This window comes from Salmo trutta, chromosome 8, assembly GCF_901001165.1.
Source record: "Salmo trutta chromosome 8, fSalTru1.1, whole genome shotgun sequence".
Classification (NCBI taxonomy): domain Eukaryota; kingdom Metazoa; phylum Chordata; class Actinopteri; order Salmoniformes; family Salmonidae; genus Salmo; species Salmo trutta.
This window is the reverse complement of record NC_042964.1, coordinates 36863983-36882795: the sequence shown is the minus strand read 5'-3', so window position 1 is coordinate 36882795 and position 18813 is coordinate 36863983. Positions and strand designations below refer to the sequence as shown.

At 43.0% G+C, this 18813-nt stretch overlaps 1 protein-coding gene across 2 annotated transcripts in view; it reads left to right on the top strand.

The window, feature by feature from the left end:
• Positions 1 to 11996, top strand: part of kcnd2 (potassium voltage-gated channel, Shal-related subfamily, member 2) — a 159445-nt gene extending 147449 nt beyond the window's left edge. The window contains exons 3-7 of one of the 2 annotated variants that reach the window (XM_029761109.1): positions 2308 to 2470; positions 5383 to 5481; positions 6729 to 6824; positions 7158 to 7399; positions 8380 to 11996. In XM_029761109.1, the coding sequence (XP_029616969.1) occupies positions 2308 to 2470; positions 5383 to 5481; positions 6729 to 6824; positions 7158 to 7399; positions 8380 to 8557 (778 nt within the window). In that variant the 3' untranslated portion in view covers positions 8558 to 11996. The remainder of the gene's footprint in view (positions 1 to 2307; positions 2471 to 5382; positions 5482 to 6728; positions 6825 to 7157; positions 7400 to 8379) is intronic. The other variant, XM_029761110.1, reaches the window with a different exon arrangement.
• Positions 11997 to 18813: the final 6817 nt, after the last annotated feature.

Below are 18813 nucleotides of genomic sequence, written 5' to 3'. Positions count from 1 at the left end.
AACAGGTACAAAAGCATCTATATCCACAGTAAAACAAGTCCTATATAGACATAACCTGAAAGGCCACTCAGCAAGGAAGAAGCCACTGCTCCAAAACTGCCATAACAAAGCCAGACTATGGTTTGCAACTGCACATGGGGACAAAGATCGTACTTTTTGGAGAAATGCCCTCTGGTCTGATGAAAGAAAAATAGAACTGTTTGGCCATAATGACCATCGTTATGTTTGGGGGGAAAAGGGGGAGGCTTGCAAGCCGAAGAACACCATCCCAACTGTGAAGCACGGGGTGGCAGCATCATGTTGTGGGAGTGCTTTGCTGCAGGAGGGACTGGTGTACTTCACAAAATAGATGGCATCATGAGGTAGGAAAATTATGTGGATATATTGAAGCGACATCTCAAGACATCAGTCAGGAAGTTAAAGCTTGCTCGCAAATGGGTCTTCCAAATGGACAATGACCCCAAGCATACTTCCAAAGTTGTGGCAAAATGGCTTAAGGACAACAAAGTCAAGGTATTGGAGTGGCCATCACAAAGCCCTGACCTCAACCCTATAGAAAATTTGTGGTCAGAACTGAAAAAGTGTGTGCGAGCAAGGAGGCCTACAAACCTGACTCGGTTACACCAGTTTTGTCAGGAGTTGTCTCTCTACTATTATTCTGACATTTCGCATTCTTAAAATAAAGTGGTGATCCTAACTGACCTAAGACAGGGAATTTTTACTAGGATTAAATGTCAGGAATTGTGAAAGACTGAGTTTAAATGTATTTGTCTAAGGTGTATGTAAAGTTCCGACTTCAACTGTATACTGCTCTTACAAACTCATATTCAAACTCATATCCAAAGCAGCCGACACTGACCCTCAGGATCGTGCGGTAATGACATCACTCATCAAACAGGAATCTTTGTGTGTATTGAAGATCTCCAGGCCCGGCTGTGAGGGTGTGTTGCCATGGTTTCAGGGGTTGCCGTGGTTGTAAATCGGTGGGCTGACTCACTGAGCGGAGGGCAGACAGACAGTGGTGGGATTTACTGAAACCCCTGAGACTGCTGAAACCCCATTTACTGACAGAGAGGGCTTCTGGAGGCCATGCAGAGGAGTGTGTGTGTGTGTGTGTGTGTGTGTGTGTGTGTGTGTGTGCCTGCGAGCGTGCGCAACTGCAGCTGCGTGTATGTGTGTATGTGTGTGTGTGTGTCTGTGTGTGCATGTTCGTTAGTTAGCATTTGTGAGTGCAGCCCAGTATCTAGAGGCCAAAACCTTCCCCCAAATCCCTAACTAAGCACATTCTAACAGCTCTGGGGTGAGAAAGAGGGAGAAAGACGGAGATAGGAAAACACTCTCAGTGCTATGATATAGCTCTGTCCACGTTAGCCTACAGATGGTTTAGAGGCTCTCTGTTAGTTTGTGAATGTGCTACTCTGTCATTAGGCTCGATCTGAAGAACATTCCAGCACTTCCAAAAGAAACAGTCCGGTACTTTGTGTTCCCACTCGGGCTTCCCTGTGTCTAACGATGGGAGTACAGCGAGGGGGAATAGGCTGGATGAGAGGGTGAAAAGGAAAGGGGGGGATTGTGGTGGTGTCCAATAATGAATGAGACATGTTTTTAAAGAGGGGGAAAGAATGAGGGAGGAGGGGAAAGGGAGGATGATATAGCAGAAAATAAACTAGGCCAAGAGACCGTTCACCAGAGAGATGGTTTGTGCTTGGCATTTTCTGTGTCCTTTTGGACTTTTAAATAAACTGGGTTCTTCCTTTTCAGAAGTTTTCCGCTTAGAAATGTCCTAAAAGTATTTACCACGGGGTAATTCATTATAGGCCAACACTACAGCAAACATAAAATAAGTCATAAATAAGTCATAATCATAACATTTAATATCTACAGTATCTTCCATCATGTATAATGTGCTGGCCAGGGGTGGGTGCTCCATGGCTCTCTAGTGCCTTCAAGTGGTTGTATAGTGTACTGTATCTGGGGTTACCCATTATAATCTGTGCATGGTAAAGATGACCATGACAAGACAGTGAATGGCCTACTAGGAAATGGTTCAATGTTCTCTAAAAGGACACACTCAATGTTGAGTAAGTGTGTTGGTTTTCTGATTGACGATGGGTCCTATATGCTCACAGTGTTGCTTCCCTCTCTCCTTCTCTCTCTATTTCTCTCTATTTTTCTCTCTCTCTATTTCTCTCTCTCTCTTTCTCTCTCCCTCACTCTCTCTTTCTCTATATATATATTTCTCTCTCTATTTCTCTCTCTCTCTCTCTCTCTCTCTCTATGTCTCTCTCTCTTTTTTTCTCTGTACAGATATGGAGACATGGTTCCTAAGACCATTGTAGGGAAGATCGTTGGTTCTGTCTGTTCTCTGAGCGGTGTGTTGGTCATCGCCCTGCCTGTGCCCGTCATCGTGTCCAACTTCAGCCGCATTTACCACCAGAGCCAGCGGGCAGACAAGAGACGCGCCCAAAAGGTACCCAACAATGTCCCACCCTCACGCCTGCCGTGACACCATAGGTCTTGGGCCATAAAGGTCATGAAGCCTGACCTGGAAGGGTCCAACAGAGCTGTATGTGGTTGCGGCAATGACCCAGAGAGAAAAATCACTCGCTGTAAGCGATGTCTGTGTGTGTCCCGAGAATGGAATGGAACTCGCAAACATGCTGCTATGCACAGATATATACTGTACACACACTCCAGCAGAGATGGAAACAGCAGAGAGTGAGGGGGGGGGGGGGCACAGAGTGTGTTGGAGAGCACATGGAAGATTACCAGGCTTGTGTGTGTGTGTGTGTGTGTGTGTGTGTGTGTGTGTGTGTGTGTGTGTGTGTGTGTGTGTGTGTGTGTGTGTGTGTGTGTGTCCTTCCTGTGATATATTAACCGTAATGGGCCATACGGGACCACCCCGACTTCCACATCAATAATTAGAGCAACACAGAGACGTCTCTATGTGAAAAGGAGTGGGCTACACAATGCACACATATCATATTACATGATCATTCACGGTTACTCCCTCACTGTTAAAGACATCCTCCAGTGATTTTATTACTTTTCCTTTTGAAAAGCTATATCCCAAGTATGAATACAGTAAAAGTGCATGCACTAAAGGGTAAAAAAAAAGTGTTTTGAGCAAAATAGTGTTTTTTAGACACAACTGCAAACTTCAAGGAATTGGTCTGATGATGACTTTGTGATGTCATCGACCTCCCATCTTGCTTGAGGAACAATAGAGGAGCAATAGGAACAAAAGATGAAAGCTCCCTCCCGACACACACACACTTGTGTCGTGACTTACCTGGACCACTTATTGAGATGTGCCTTTTGTTAAGTAAATCAGGTGTTAAATGATGTGAAAAGTAGACTGGAGTAGGACTTTAAATTAGAACGCTAAATCCACACAGGAGACTTGGAGACAGACAGACAGACAGACAGACAGACAGACAGACAGACAGACAGACAGACAGACAGACAGACAGACAGACAGACAGACAGACAGACAGACAGACAGACAGACAGACAGACAGAAACACAGAAACACAGAGAAGGAGAGAGAGAGAGAGAGAGAGAAAGATACAGAGAGGGAGAGACACAGAGAGAGAGATACGGAGAGGGAGAGACACAGAGAGAGAGAGATATGGAGAGGGAGAGACACAGAGAGAGAGATATGGAGAGGGAGAGACACAGAGAGAGAGAGATACGGAGAGGGAGAGAGAGAGATACAGAGAGGGAGAGAGAGAGATACAGAGAGGGAGAGAGAGATACAGAGAGGGAGAGAGAGATACAGACAGGGAGAGAGAGAGAGAGAGACAGAGAGAGAGAGAGACAGAGAGAGGGAGCAATACAGACAGACAGACAGACAGACAGACAGACAGACAGACAGACAGACAGACAGACAGACAGAAACACAGAAACACAGAGAAGGAGAGAGAGAGAGAGAGAGAGAAAGATACAGAGAGGGAGAGACACAGAGAGAGAGATACGGAGAGGGAGAGACACAGAGAGAGAGAGATATGGAGAGGGAGAGACACAGAGAGAGAGATATGGAGAGGGAGAGACACAGAGAGAGAGAGATATGGAGAGGGAGAGAGAGAGATACAGAGAGGGAGAGAGAGAGATACAGAGAGGGAGAGAGAGATACAGAGAGGGAGAGAGAGAGATACAGACAGGGAGAGAGAGAGAGAGAGAGAGACAGAGAGAGAGAGAGACAGAGAGAGGGAGCGATACAGACAGACAGACAGACAGACAGACAGACAGACAGACAGACAGACAGACAGACAGACAGACAGACAGACAGACAGACAGACAGACAGACAGAGAAACGAGGAAAGGGGGGGAAAGATAGGGAGAGAGAGAGAGAGAATGGTGGGAGAGAGGGAAGGAGAGAATGAGAGAGAGAGGGGGAGAGGGAGAGAAGGAAGATAACTCTTGCCCCTGTTGAGCATCCAGTAAGTAGCTCCCTCCCAAGAACAACAATCTGTTTTTCCATTTCGGAGGGATGATGACTGAGCTCTGGGGTTTGACTGGAAACATGGATGTTAGACAGAGATACAGGGATAGCTTGTGTGTGTGCTACTGAACCTTGCTGTGTGTTGCTCTATTTCATTTGATTTAACCTTTATTTAACTAGGCAAGTCAGATAAGAACAAATTCTTATTTACAATGACTGTCTACCAAAAGGCAAAAAGCCTCCTGCGGGGACAGGGGCTGGGATATTTTTTATTTTTTTTATTTGATGAAATTAAAATATATATCACACAAAGCAGCCACAACTGTCAGGAAGAGTGTCCAAGATTGAGTCTTTGAATGAAGAGATGGAGATAAAACTGTCCAGTTTGAGTGTTTGTTGCAGCTCGTTCCAGTCGCTAGCTGCAGCGAACTGAAAAAGAGGAGCGACCCAGGGATGTGTGTGCTCTGGGGACCTTTAACAGAATGTGACTGGCAGAACGGGTGTCGTATGTGGAGGATGAGGGCTGCAGTAGATATCTCAGATAAGGGGGCAATGCTGGTGCATGCATGTGCCTGTCTGTGCATAGTGGACACCAAGTTATTTTATTCACCAACATTCACCATAAAAGAGAGTGGCCTTGGATGAATACAGCTGCAATACATGGTTTTCATCTAGCCACTGTCAGATAGTGGGATTTACAGACTTGGAATTTACATGTATTACTGGAGAACATATTTATAGTCTTTCAAGAGCAATGGGTCTCTCCGCTGTTTCTAGAGGCGTGCAAAAGTGGTATGGCTTTCTGTTGTTTATGCTCACACACTCACTCACTCACACTCATTTACACACACACACTCACACACACTCTCACACTCACACTCACTCACGCACACGTTCAGTGGCAGGCTAAATGCACGTGTGGTTTTGTTCACAAACAGAAAACCAAGCTTGGTAGAATTACCGCGAGGAAGAGTGGAGGGACTAACGCTTATTTGCAGTATAAAAGCAACGGGCTGCTGAGTGACCTCATCGACGAGGTAACCGTGGATCCGAGTGGTGTTCTTTTGATTTAAACTTTTTTCTATTTTATTTAATTTTTTTGGGGGGGGGTCCGTGAGATGCCGGTTAGTGCATGCTGAAAACCCGATTGGGGGATGGGGACAAGGGGACGCCCCCTTCCCCTCTCTCTCATTCAGAGCTGTTACGTCTTCCATGGTGTCCCACCTCTCTAACGCCACTATTCACCCTCGACCACCACCACTCTCTCTCTCTCTTATTCTCTCTCTCACCCCCACCAAGACTGCACTGGGGCTCTGGTGCCAACTAATGGAACTGGGGGTGAATGGCTGTGGTTCATACTACCGCTCCTCACCGGTGTCAGTGCATCCAATCCATGAGGCTTAGCCACAAGGTGGGGGTGGGGGTGGGGGGGAGAGAACTGCCTCCCGTCACCTTCGAATGGTGAAACGGGTCTCTCTGCAACCACCCTCATCTCTACTTCTCTGCTCTTCATCTTCTTCTTCTCCTTTATCTGCTATTTCATTTCCATGTGTTTATTTTTTTTCTCACGTGCATTTTGGATTGCCCACGTTTTAGCAAGGCTATGGGTATGACATCATCAGAACGCGTCATGGATCGCCATCACATGGAGGAATGAGATGCATGTCATCAGCCAGCGACCGACGCCACATGCGGGGGCGGAGTCAAAGTGACGCACAGTGAAGCTTATTGGAGGATGGTGTCCCACACATAAGTTCCAAGTTCTGAGTTCCAAATTCGACATGTCCGAAGAACAGGATTTTATAGACATTCTCCTTGGTTCATTCCTCTGCGTCTCATTGAATCCGGCCCGGTATGGAAAGGCTACGGTGGCTCTCGTGGGTCAAATGAGGCTTGAGTCAACACTGACCAATAGAAAAACTGAAAGACAGACACAAACATCAGGACAAATAGGCTTACCAGTATACACATCAACAACAGACGTCTTGAAATATTTTTGTTGTTGTTGAAAGGCTGAGTTTGAACCATTGAGTGATTAATCAAAACCCATGAGAGGACATTGAGCTTGGAGGGGGGAGATCAATGGAGATGGACAGACCCTAATGTTCTCATAATGTTCCTGTGCCACAGCAGAAGGTTGCAGTAATGTTGTGAGAGCATTAGCTCCGTCCCTCTCTGTCTCCTGCTCTGGTTGGTTGGTCCGCTGTCTACCCCGTGGAAGGACATGTTTTGTAGTCTGTTTAAAGTGTTAATATGCGTCCATCTTTGTTTTTGTGCCCAAAAGGCATCAAAGGCAGCAGGCCAGGCGCTGGTGTGCAAGGCCAACCCCATGTTCGATACGCACCACAATCACCTATTGCACTGCCTGGAGAAGACCACGGTAAGAACAATGCTTTACAAATTACTGTGGTGGAGAATAGGAGACATATCCACTGCTGTTATCTATCTATGTTCATGAAGAAGCAGAAGCCATGAATTAAGAGTATGAGCATTTCGCTACACCCGCAATCTACTAACCATGTGTATGTGACCAATAAATGTGATTTGAAGAGTACAGTACGGTATCCATATTAGGAAGTCGTCAGATGTCAGGCAAAACTCCTAATATGGATGCCGTAGTCTGCACTTGTGTTTTGTCTCAATCCTTGTCCACAAAAGTAACATGTGTGGTCTCTATCTCTCTCTCTCATTCCATCCTCCCCCTCTCTCTTAGAATCATGAGTTTGTGGATGAGCAAACGTTTGAGACCAGCCTACTGGAGGTTCACATGGTGAAGCACCCGCCTCACTCCCCCTCCCTGTCCTCTGGCTCCTCCTCCCAAGGCCTGTCGTGCTGCTCGCGACGCAACAAGAGGAAGAGCTTCAACGTGCCCAACTCCAACATGACTGGAGGGCATAGGAACAGCATCCAGGAGCTGAGCACCATCCACATCAGAGAGAGACCCATCACTAACAGGTACAGACATACATGCAGTGTATGTGTGTGTGCATGAACAGTATCTTCTCTATTTTCCCAAATGATTTCCCACTTGTTTTACAAGAAGCTAAAAGTACTATGTAAGCTGATGATTGCACACGCTACACATCAGCACCCCAATTTGTAAGTCGCTCTGGATAAGAGCGTCTGCTAAATGACTTAAATTTAAATGTAAATGTACAATGAGCGAGCTCACTGAGACTCTTAGCAGGGCATTACAGTCAGTATCAGAATGGGTAATTAACAATAAATTGGCCTTAAATCCATCTAAAACTCTTAGTTTCATATTATTTACTTTGTTTACGTATTTATTTATTTGTATTTAATGTTCTTGTCTAGAACTGTTCTGTACTTGGTGATGTATGTATGTATGTATGTATGTATGTATGTATGTATGTATGTATGTATGTATGTATGTATGTATGTATGTATGTATGTATGTATGTATGTATGTTTTATGTGGACCCCAGGAAGAGTAGCTGCTACATCTGCAGTATCTAATGGGGATCCTAATAAACTAAACTAAACATTATACAAACACACACACTGTATACACACACATACACACACAAACACACACACACACACACACACACACACACACACACACACACACACACACATAATACATATTCATAGACCACATAATATACACACAAATATGCATTCATCGTGGTTGCTATGGCAGCATCGCACACACACACACAAACACACACTGTGCCAGTCTCTTCCCATGGTGAGTCAGTGTGTTGGTATGCTGGCTATGTCCAGCTGTGGCATGGTGTCGGTGTATGTGTGGTCCGACTGGTCTGGTCTGGGAACGCTGGCCATGGAATGGACAGTTGTTTTATCTCTCTGTGTTACTAAACACTGGACCACTTTCTCTCTGGCTGGCCGTCCTCTCTTTCCCTGTCTATTTCACCTTTCTTCTTCTCTCTTCCCCCCCACCCCATCTCCAGTCGCTCCAGTCTGAACGCTAAGTTCGAGGAGACGGTGCCTCTGAACTGCAAGCAGCCCTACATCACGGCAGCCGTCATCACGCTGCCCACGCCGCCCGTCACCACGCCCGAGGACGACGACTCCGCCTCCTCCCCTGACTACTCACAAGCCAACATCGTCAGAGTGTCCGCCCTCTAGGCCCCTCGCCCCCCCCCACCCCACCACCACATCACCATGGCAACCCCAACACAGAGAGAGCGATAGAGAAAGATAAAGAAGAGAGACCCTTCCCTGCTCCAATCAGAGAACGTGTTTGCAGGAGGGAAAGGGGTAAGGGGAGATGTGGTGTGGTGGTTAAGGGGGACAGTTTAGGCTGCAGGACCCTTTTTGTTTTCCTACACGTAGCTACTGCACGTCTGCTCTTGTGGTGAAATAAAGTTGCAGTGTAAAGCTGCAGCACAAAGCTCCGCCTTGGATTTTTTGGTGGGGGAGAGACTGCGTTGCCATGGCGACTGAGATTAGCGCCTTACAGCGGACACACAAATGGAGAGCGTTTAGCCACCTGGCTAGCTAACTAACTAACTGCAGCTACTCCTTCCAAACACTCTTCAAGGGAAAACTTACCATTACTATTTTTTCTATATTGTGTGTCTTTAAATGTGATGTCTTAAAACCGAAATGGGGGAGGTGGAATTTGTATTGGTTTTTATTGTTTGTTAAGGCCGTGAGTTTGACTAAAGCAGATGTGTATTTGCCATGTTCTGAAATGTGTGGAGTAGGAGAGAAAAGAAAAAGTAATTTAAAATATTTTGACAAAAAGGAGAGCAAGGGGGTGTATGCACTGTGTGTGCTATGTGTGTGTACATATTTTCCTACCTTATCAGGACCAGAATGTCCGGACAAGTCACCAAAATGTCCTGACATGGTAAGAAAACTAGAAAATGTTTGAAAAGTCAGGACTGAATTTGTTAAAATTCAATTTTAGGCTTATGGGTTAGGTTTATGGTTTGGGGTTAAGGTTAGGGTTAGGTTTAAGGTTAGGGTTAGGAGTTAAGGTTTAGGGTTAGAGGTTTGTGGTTAAGGTTAGGGTTAAGGTTAGGTTAAGGGCAGAGTATGCGAGTGAAGTGGAACGGAGCTGGAGCGTAGCGAGAAGCGGAGCGTGCTCAATTTGACTGGAGCGTCATCCTTCTTGCCCGCTCCAATTTTGCTCCAGTAGCGCTCATTTCACAAGCCCAGGGCATGCCCGGGTAAGCATGCATGTTTAGTCTACTTGTGTGCTGCTATAGCCCCTTTCTTTAGCTACTGGCAGCTGCAAAATCAAGGTGACTTACAAAGACAACGGCCTAGAGCAAAAGAGGGAGTGCAGTGATGTAGTGTGCAGTGATGTGTCCACAACTAAAGAGTCATTGTGGAATCTGAAAAGACACATATCCCGAAAGTATGATTGTGTACTTATGACGTGCACATGCTAAAAGAAAGGAAAGAGTGGGTAGCTAATTGTGTCATTGTAGCAAAGTATTTATAAACTAGAAATCAGATCTCTTAAAAGTTTCCTTCATTTTTGCTTGATTATCTATACAATAGACCATACTTGATTTTGTCCCAATAGGCCTGTTATATTCCAATTTTCAAGGAGCTTTCCGTTTTGGTTGGGTTATTTTGCCAAAAACCTTTAGGCAGTGTTGGGAAAGTACCGTATTGTCATCATTGAGTAAAAGTCCTGTCCTGCTCGGCATTAAAAATATAGTGAGCACTTTTGGGTGTCAGGGAAAATGTATGGATTAAAAAGTACCTGATTGTCTTTCGTAAAAGTAAAAGTTGTCAAAAATAGAAATTGTAAGGTAAAGTACAGATACCCCAAAAAACTTCTTAAGTACTTTACACAACTGTCTACCTTGGCCTACCTATGAAAAAAAAACTGCCCAGCCTAACAAGAGTGGCCAAAAAGGTGTTTACCATCCATAGTGGCTCTGAAGCGCGGATAGGATATTCTCCGCTGCTGGCCTGCTATCCAGGCACCTGACGCTGAAGGCACAGACTCTGGCTAAACTGGCATTTTCGGTTTAATTTGTATTTAATTCTAAGTCACAGCCGATATGCGCAATTTATAGACTATAATGGTTTAATACAACGAAATGTTGAGCGCTTAATGTCCCTGACTTCCTACCAGCCTAGTGTGTCGCGTTCGCAAATGCTTCACAATGCAATTCTTTGTAGCCTATAGCCTTGAAATAATTGGAATAATATAGCCTAAGTGCTTCGTTTCCGTTCCTTCTTAGGCTCCCTGTCTGGCTCCTGACCTATTTCGAGTGTTTATCAGTGTTGTAGTACTCGAGTCTCAAGTCCGGTCTCGAGACCACATATTGACTGTCTTGGTCTTGTCTCGGTGTCGGATACATTTGTATTCTGTCTTGACTCGGTCTAGGACAGTGAGGACTCAAATTTCTCCAGAGACCAGCCGAGACCAGCGAAGTAAAAAAACGAATAATATCAGTTTAAATTCAATTAGCGCATAAAACTGCTTTGCCAGGCCAAATATACACTCCTTTCTTGAAACATTAATACAGTATGTTAACAGACTTTATATCTATTATAGACATGTTTGCGCACTGGCGAACCTATAGGCCTTCGGTGTGTGACAGGTTCATGATTCTGAAAGGACAGCAACCGTAATACCAAGCTATACGCAGGTATAAGCCGTATACCCACTTTTTTTTCAGTGGGCATTGCGTATACTGACTGCTTAATCCCTACTGGTGCATAACAAAGTAGTGTAGTGGAGGTACACGATGTATCAATTATGTGGTACAATACAGAAATCATGCACAAAGTAGCCAACACAATCACAAGTGTTGGTTTGTAGGCAATTTTTGATGCGCAATTATCATGTGCTGCTTGCATCAGGGGCATAGACATGGACGGGCCTGGGTGGACAGAACCACCTACTGGGGAGCCAGGCCCACAGGCTCACCCAATCAGATTGATGTAATTTAAGCATTGTTGTGAATTTAGGCCATTACATTTCAAATTTTGAGAGTGAAAATCTGAAAAATCTATAAAACACAGGTTGTCATTCCTTCGCTGGGTGGGCCGTTTGGGAACTTTTTAGCAAAATGTGAGTATACCTACTACACCACTGCTTAGGGCTGATGGAAAGACAGCAGTCACACACAGCATGGTGATAAAGGATAAGCAGTCCTTAAAATCGGACATAATAAGCCAGTAGGTCGCAATCATAAGAATGCAAAACACAACCATTAAGCATTTCCCAATCAAAATGTACAACTATTTCCTCCCGTTGCAAAAAAATATTTCACATTTAGCACCGATGGCAGTGGAAATGACAGGGTTTTAACAACTTTGCAGATATAAAACATACAGACAATCATAATATCAGTCAAAAATAGAAACTTCCCAGTTTATGCTACAAAACCAACTTTAGAAGAGATTTGAAATAGTTTACATTTGACTCAACGTTCCATGACGTACTCTAAGGCCTTGTTGACAGAATAGATGGATGCGGTTCAATGCATGATTAATATAATGAGTGACTTTTTCCCCTCGTATTGTTTTTCGGTGGCTATACATAGCTAGAGATGCAGGTGTCATTTGGTTAGCTAGCAAGAACTTGAACGAGTGTTATCCAGTTAGCATACAGTTGAAGTCAGAAGTTAATGACTCCGACCTAAGTGTATGTAAACTTCCGTCTTCAACTGCATCTCTTGCGTTCGCAAATTCACTCTGGCTATCTCCTCCAATTTAAGAGCACTCTCGTCTGAGTGTGCCAGAGTGGAAAACAACCGATGAATTTACGAATGTGCAACACCCGCTGAATATGACCAGTGTCAGTAAACGTAGACTAAAAAAAGTAATAGTTAGTGAAGAACACTCTAGATAACATGTAAACAGCCTAACCAGCTCTGCTACGTTGAGTAAAATGGTCAGAGTGAGGTGTTCTCTCATTTGTGTCTAGAAGTAGCTAGCTAGCAAGTTAGCCAACTTTAACCAGTTAGCTTGGGTACTTGGTTGGGACAAGTATGCATTGGCAGGCAAGCTGCAGAAGGACGAGGAGACTACAGTTTTGTGGCTTTTGGCGAATGCGTTCTAATGATATAAAGTCGCGCTGTTGCATCTGCCGGTAAACACACAGTCCAGTTCAAAGTGAATGATGGCAGGCCCGTGTGGAAAATGGCTTGTTTAAAGGCTTACTGTAGCTCTGATTGGCTATAGCTCACCGGTGTGTAGACTCCAGTCCTGGACAAGACAGATGTTTTCATTCGGTTTTATTTACTGCAGTGTCTATTAATTGATAGCAACTGCTGCAAACTAGCCGACAACAAATGCTACCTAGCTAGACCGTGGGAAAACTACTGCTCGCTATTGCGTAGTGACCTGTTGGGCCGTCAAGAAGGCAAAAGTTTCCATACATTTTGGAAAAAACGGTCCCAACTATTAAGTCAAAATGTGATTGGTTGATTCCACTGTCACTCCAAAATCTTGCCCTAATACAGTTGAATGGTGGATGCATTTATCTAGATTCTGATAGCCAAGGACTGACTTAGCTAGCTAGATTTATCTCCCCAGAGACCAGCAAAGAAAATCCTGATTGGATCTTTTTTCGCTTCAGTGTTAACCCTTTCTTTTTCAACAAAAACGAAATAGATTAAATCAGAACATCATTGAAAATAATATAATTATCATTATTATTATATTATTATAATAATTATTTTATAAATCCTTAGCCCTTGTCTGAAGGCTTAGAAGGCCCATTGTTCCCCACTGTGTTTGGGTTAGTAATATGTCTCTATTTTCCTCAACATGCATTTCTTCACTATTCTGAATGTCTAAAGAATCCACATGTTGTTCTGAAATATGAACCCAGAAATACTGGACATTTTGAGCTCTTATTATGGTGCTGATTTGACAAAATTGCAATCATGATCTCACATTTTTCTGGTCTCATTTACATTTACATTTAAGTCATTTAGCAGACGCTCTTATCTCGGTCTTGACTCGGTCTCGGACCCCTTGTCACCCTCCTGGTCTTGGTCTTGACTCGATCTCGCTTTAGGTTGTCTCGAACACAACAGTGGTTTATTATGCTGTTTAATGTGACATATAGTCTATTTGAAATGATGAGCACTTCTTACATTCACCGTTGCGTTTTTATTATAATACTTTTCATTCATTTACATTTACGTCATTTAGCAGACGCTCTTATCCAGAGCGACTTACAAATCATTCAAATCATATGGTTTGGTTTCAATACTTCAAAACCAAATAGTAGGTCCAGGTAGTCACAAAAATAGTTGTTGGCTAAGTTTTGATTTTAATGAATGGTGCGAATTTGGAGCAGCATTTTTCTTTTCCGGTGACAGAGGAGCGTTTTTTAGGGGAGCGGTTGGAAAGGACGTGGAGCTGTGTGCAAGCACAACTCCATGAGCAGTGAGCGGGATTTCCTACCGCTCAACTCCACTCACATACTCTGGTTAAGGCTTATGGTTAGGTTAGGGGTTAGGGAAAATAGGATTTTGAATTGGAATACATTTTTACTCCTCAAAAAGTCTTGAAAAGTGTGTGCGTGTGTCTGTACATGGTTTCCAACCTTATCAGGATCGCAATGTCCTAACAATTCACCAGTATGGCCTGATAAGGTAGGAAAACAAGGACATTTTTGAAAAGTCAGGACTTTTTTCATGTCCTGAATTTGCTAAAATGCTATTTTAGGCTTAATGGTTAGGTTTAGGGTTTGGGGTTAGGGTTATGTTTTGTGTGGGCCTGTGTATGTGTGTTTTTAGTTTTACTATTCTGGTGGAGAACAGAAGTCCTCACAAGGATAGTAAAACAAAGAACATTCGGACAAGTGGAAACATTTTGCCGGTCCCCACAAGGAAAAAGGCTATTTTAGGGGTTAGGTTTAGGGTTAGGTTTACATTTAGGGTTAGGGTTCAGGTTAAGGTTTGGTTTAAGAGGATTTCTGTTTGTGCTGGTATCAAACCTTGGGTTGAGCGGGTCTATTGCAACTTTCTGCTCTGTCTGTATATTGCAAGTCAGTGTTAAGGTTAGGGTTAAGGGTAAGGAGTTAGGGAAAATAGGATTTTGAATGGGAATCAATTGTTTAGGGAGGGCTACTGTGTGTGGGGGGAGAGCTTTGTGTGTGTGTGTGCGTATGACCCCATTGCTCTCACCTGTATGTGTATGTGTGACATTAGCATGAGCAATAAGGGTTGAGTCCTCAGTGTGTGTGCTGTATATATTGGTGATCTAGCATATCACACTCGCCCTTTCTCTCAGAGCTGACTTACTTATGTACCTACTTGTATGAAAGAGATGATTGATCCTCTCCTGTCCGTCCTGTCCGTCCTGTCCTCGCTAACCGAATGGCCATTGTGAATACTGAATACCTTTGATGCCATTTTGAAACTATCCTTCTCTCTCAACCAGAGTTGACTACTTCATTTGTCGTGGTTTATCGTTCAAAGCAGCACCCACATGATGCCTGACCTTGAAATGGGTTTATTGTTTCTTTTATTGAGGGTTTATTGAGGTTTTTATAGATATATCGATGAGTTTATCCAAAATCCAATGTTGTGTTTTGTCTTGTTTTATGCATCGTGGACATGCTAAAGCAGATTGACTGAGGGGAATAGAAGAAGTCTTATATGAACACACAGATATTTGAGTCCATTCCATTTTGATACAAAGATGATTTTCTTCTGAATATGAGGATAAAACTGTGATTAGACTTTTATTTTGAAGGTCTCTGTTCATTTGAAGTGCATGTTGCTTTGCTACAGACAGTATGAAGTTTGTTTTGTTCCTGATTTGTACCACACAAGCCTCCATACTTTATCACCAAATGGGGGTTTGGTATGGAAAATGAAATTCAAAGTGCAAAGAAAGCTCCTGTACCAGTCTACCAAACATGATTGGCTGAAAGTGTTTATTGAGCTGACGCTCTATGATAATTCTATCTTGTCGTGACTGACAGGGCTCAGCTATCATCGTAGCTAGAACACTCTCAGCGCTTGGCGAGGATGGAATCCTGTAACCATTCCAAATCAGTACAACAAAATCAATGCAAATGCATTGAATGACACTTTAATATCCAGCGAGCTGATTTAACGATATTCTATTTCTCGGCTGTGAGATCTCGGGAGGTTTTATCGAGAACTTGTCGTTCCGATGACGATGGATATTTTTCTTTTGCGCTTTTCCGTTTTCCAAGATGGCTGACGTTGGTGGACTGAACGTGGCTCTTGAGACTGCTGAAGCGAATGCCACACCCCCTGCTCCAACCCCTGCCCCTTTCCCACCACCTGCCCCCAAACCTGTCCACTTCACCATCACTGCTTGACTATGATGTGACATATGCAACAATTTTTTTGTTTGTTGGTAAAGATATGCTTTGTATCAGAGAGCAGAGGGAGTGGGAGGGAGACAATAGAGAAACACAAATACATATTTTTTAAAATATCAAATGATGTTGAAAATCAGTCTTTTTTTGTTCATGTAAAAAGAAAAAAATAATTACAACTGTTGCTAGTACACATGTGCTGTAAATTGTTCTTTGGTGTAGTAAAAATCATCATGGTTTAGTCGTTTTTAAAAATCATTTTCACCGAAGGTTCTAGTGTCTTATTTTAGTTAGCCTTCTGCTCCACCGCATTTTAAGAACCGGCTTAATATTTTTCTAAGAGAAAATGCATGCGTTTGATGGAGAACTTTGGGTTTAGTGTTGCACAAGGACAGGCGTTGTCTCTGTATGCATCCCAAATAGCACCCTACTTCCTATAGAGTGCACTACTTTTGATCAGGGCACATAGGGCTCTGGTCAAAAGTAGTGCCCTATATAGGGAGTAGGGTGCCATTTGGGACACAACCTCTGTCTTTCAGTTTCCATGCCTAAGTGAAAAACTTTTAGGGGTGAAGGAGTGTACTTAGGTCTTGTACATGAGATTATGTAAATTGAAGAAATTAAAAGGATGATTATATGACGATTACTTTTGATCTGTTACAGCTTGTGTTGACAAAAATACTGTATATGAATTATTGAAAAGATATTAAAAAAATACAATTCAATTGTTTAGTCCGGTGCAGTGTCTATGAGTAAATAGAATAAATCATTGTCCTATTAAAATACTTATATAAGACTGCTTGTCTTCTTTTGTCATCACCATTTAGATGTTTTCAAAGTCAATGTACGGTCTGTTTTGCTGACCAATATAATGTACTGTATTTCTGCTTATACGCTATGTTGTACACCCACATATTTCAGTCTATCTGTAAGATCTTCTGCACCAAAGAACACATATTGCTGTTGATACAAAATGTACAGTGCCTTCAGAAAATATTCACACCCCTTGACTTTTTCCACATTTTGTTGTGTTGCAGGCTGAATTTAAAATGGATAAGTTGTCGGAGAGGGAAAAAAACACTCAGGGATTTCACCACGAGGCCAATGGTGACTTTAAAACAGTTACGGAGTTTAATGGCTGCAGGAGAAAACTGAAGATGGATCAACAACATTGTCGTTACTCCACAATACTAGAGTAATTGACAGAGTGAAAAGAAGGAAGCCTGTACAGAAAAAAAAATCCAAAACATGCATCCTATTTGCAACAAGGCACTAAAGTAATAATGCAAAAACTGTGGCAAAGCAATTCACTTTTTGTCCTGAATACAAAGTGTTTTGTTTGGGGCTAATCCAATACAACACATAACTGAATTTTATAATTTTCAAGCATTGTGGTCACTGCATCATGTTATGGGTATGCTTGTAATTGTTAAGGACTCAGGAGTTGTTTTAGGATAAAAAATAAACGGAATGGAGCTAAGCATAGGCTAGAGGAAAACCTGGTTCAGTCTGCTTTCCCCCAGACACTGGGAGATTAATTTACCTTTCAGCAGGACAATAACCTAAAACACATGGCCAAATCTACACTAGAGTTGCTTACCAAGAAGACAGTGAATGTTCCTGAGTGGCTGAGTTACAGTTTTGACTTAAATCTGTTTGAAAATCTATGGCATGACCTGAAAATGGTTGTCTAGCAAGGATCAACAACCAATTTGACAGAGCTTGAAGAATTTGGAAAAGAATAATGGCACATGTTGCACAATCAAATGTTGCACAATTTACATGATGTAGTATTTTGTGTAGATTGTTGACCAAATATGACAATTAAATCCATTTTAATCACACTTTGTAAAACAACAAAATGTGGAAAAAGTCAAGGGGTGTTATACTTTCTGAAGACACTATATAATGATAGTCCTATAGCTGTGAGTGGGGACATGATGGGGTGAGAGGGTGCAGTCTTGTCCAATCTCAGCCATACAATATGGAGCAGGAGAGTCTATCTCCCAGGGTAATTTCTCTCTGCACTGTGAAAGTATTAGCATATTTCTCATAAGGGAGTTGGCCTGTGTGTGTGTGAGTGTGTCTGTCTGTCTTTGCCTGTGTGTGTGTGTATGTGCACATCTGTGTGTGTGCACGCACATTTGTCTATCTGTATTAGCATATTTCTCATCAGGGAGTTAGTAATTGAGATGTTTTGGGAGGATGTGTGGTCCCTCAGCTTCCCAGGGTGCATTGCAGATGACATGCATCAGGGGGAAAACTGAAGCGGGACTTACCCAAACAGCATGCCAGCCCAAGACTATTTCTGCCCCAGCTATTTTTACACAGGGGTCAGAGGGTAATGGTTTTATTTCTGCCGCTGGCTCCTTTTACTGTACACCGAGAGAGAAAGGGAGGGGAGAGAGAAAGGGAGAGAAAAGACAAATGGAGGGGAGAGAGAAAGGGAGGGGAGAGAGAAAGGGAGGGAAAAGAGAATGGGAGGGGAAAGAGAAAGGGAGGGGAAAGAAAAAGGGAGGGGAGAGAGAAAGGGAGGGAAAAGAGAAAGGGAGGGGAGAGAGAAAGGGAGCAGAGGGAGAGTATGCGTTTGTATCCCTCTGTCCCCATGTCTACTGTGAATTTGTCCTAAAGCAGTGACCCGCTTGTCTCCAAAAAGACTTGTGGGATTGAGACAGTCCCTTCTCCATGACTTCTCTACTGTTATTCAAAACTAAATTCAGAGAGCAAAATATCATAGATCTGTATCAATTAGACAGAGACTAAGAACAGAGGGAAAGGGATCTAGGCCTGATATATCTGCAGTACCAGCCAAAAGTTTGGACACACCACAAATTCCAGGGTTTTTCTTAATTTTTTTACTATTTTCTACATTGTAGAATAATAGTGAAGACATCAAAACTATGAACTGACACATATGGAATCATGTAAGCAAATTTTTTTAATTAAAAATTCTAAATATATTTTATATTTGAGATTCTTCAAAACAGCCACAGCTTGATGACCGCTTTGCACATTCATGGCATTCTCTCAACCAGCTTCATGAGGAAGTCACCTGGAATGCATTTCAATTAACAGGTCTGCCTCCTTAAAAGTTAAT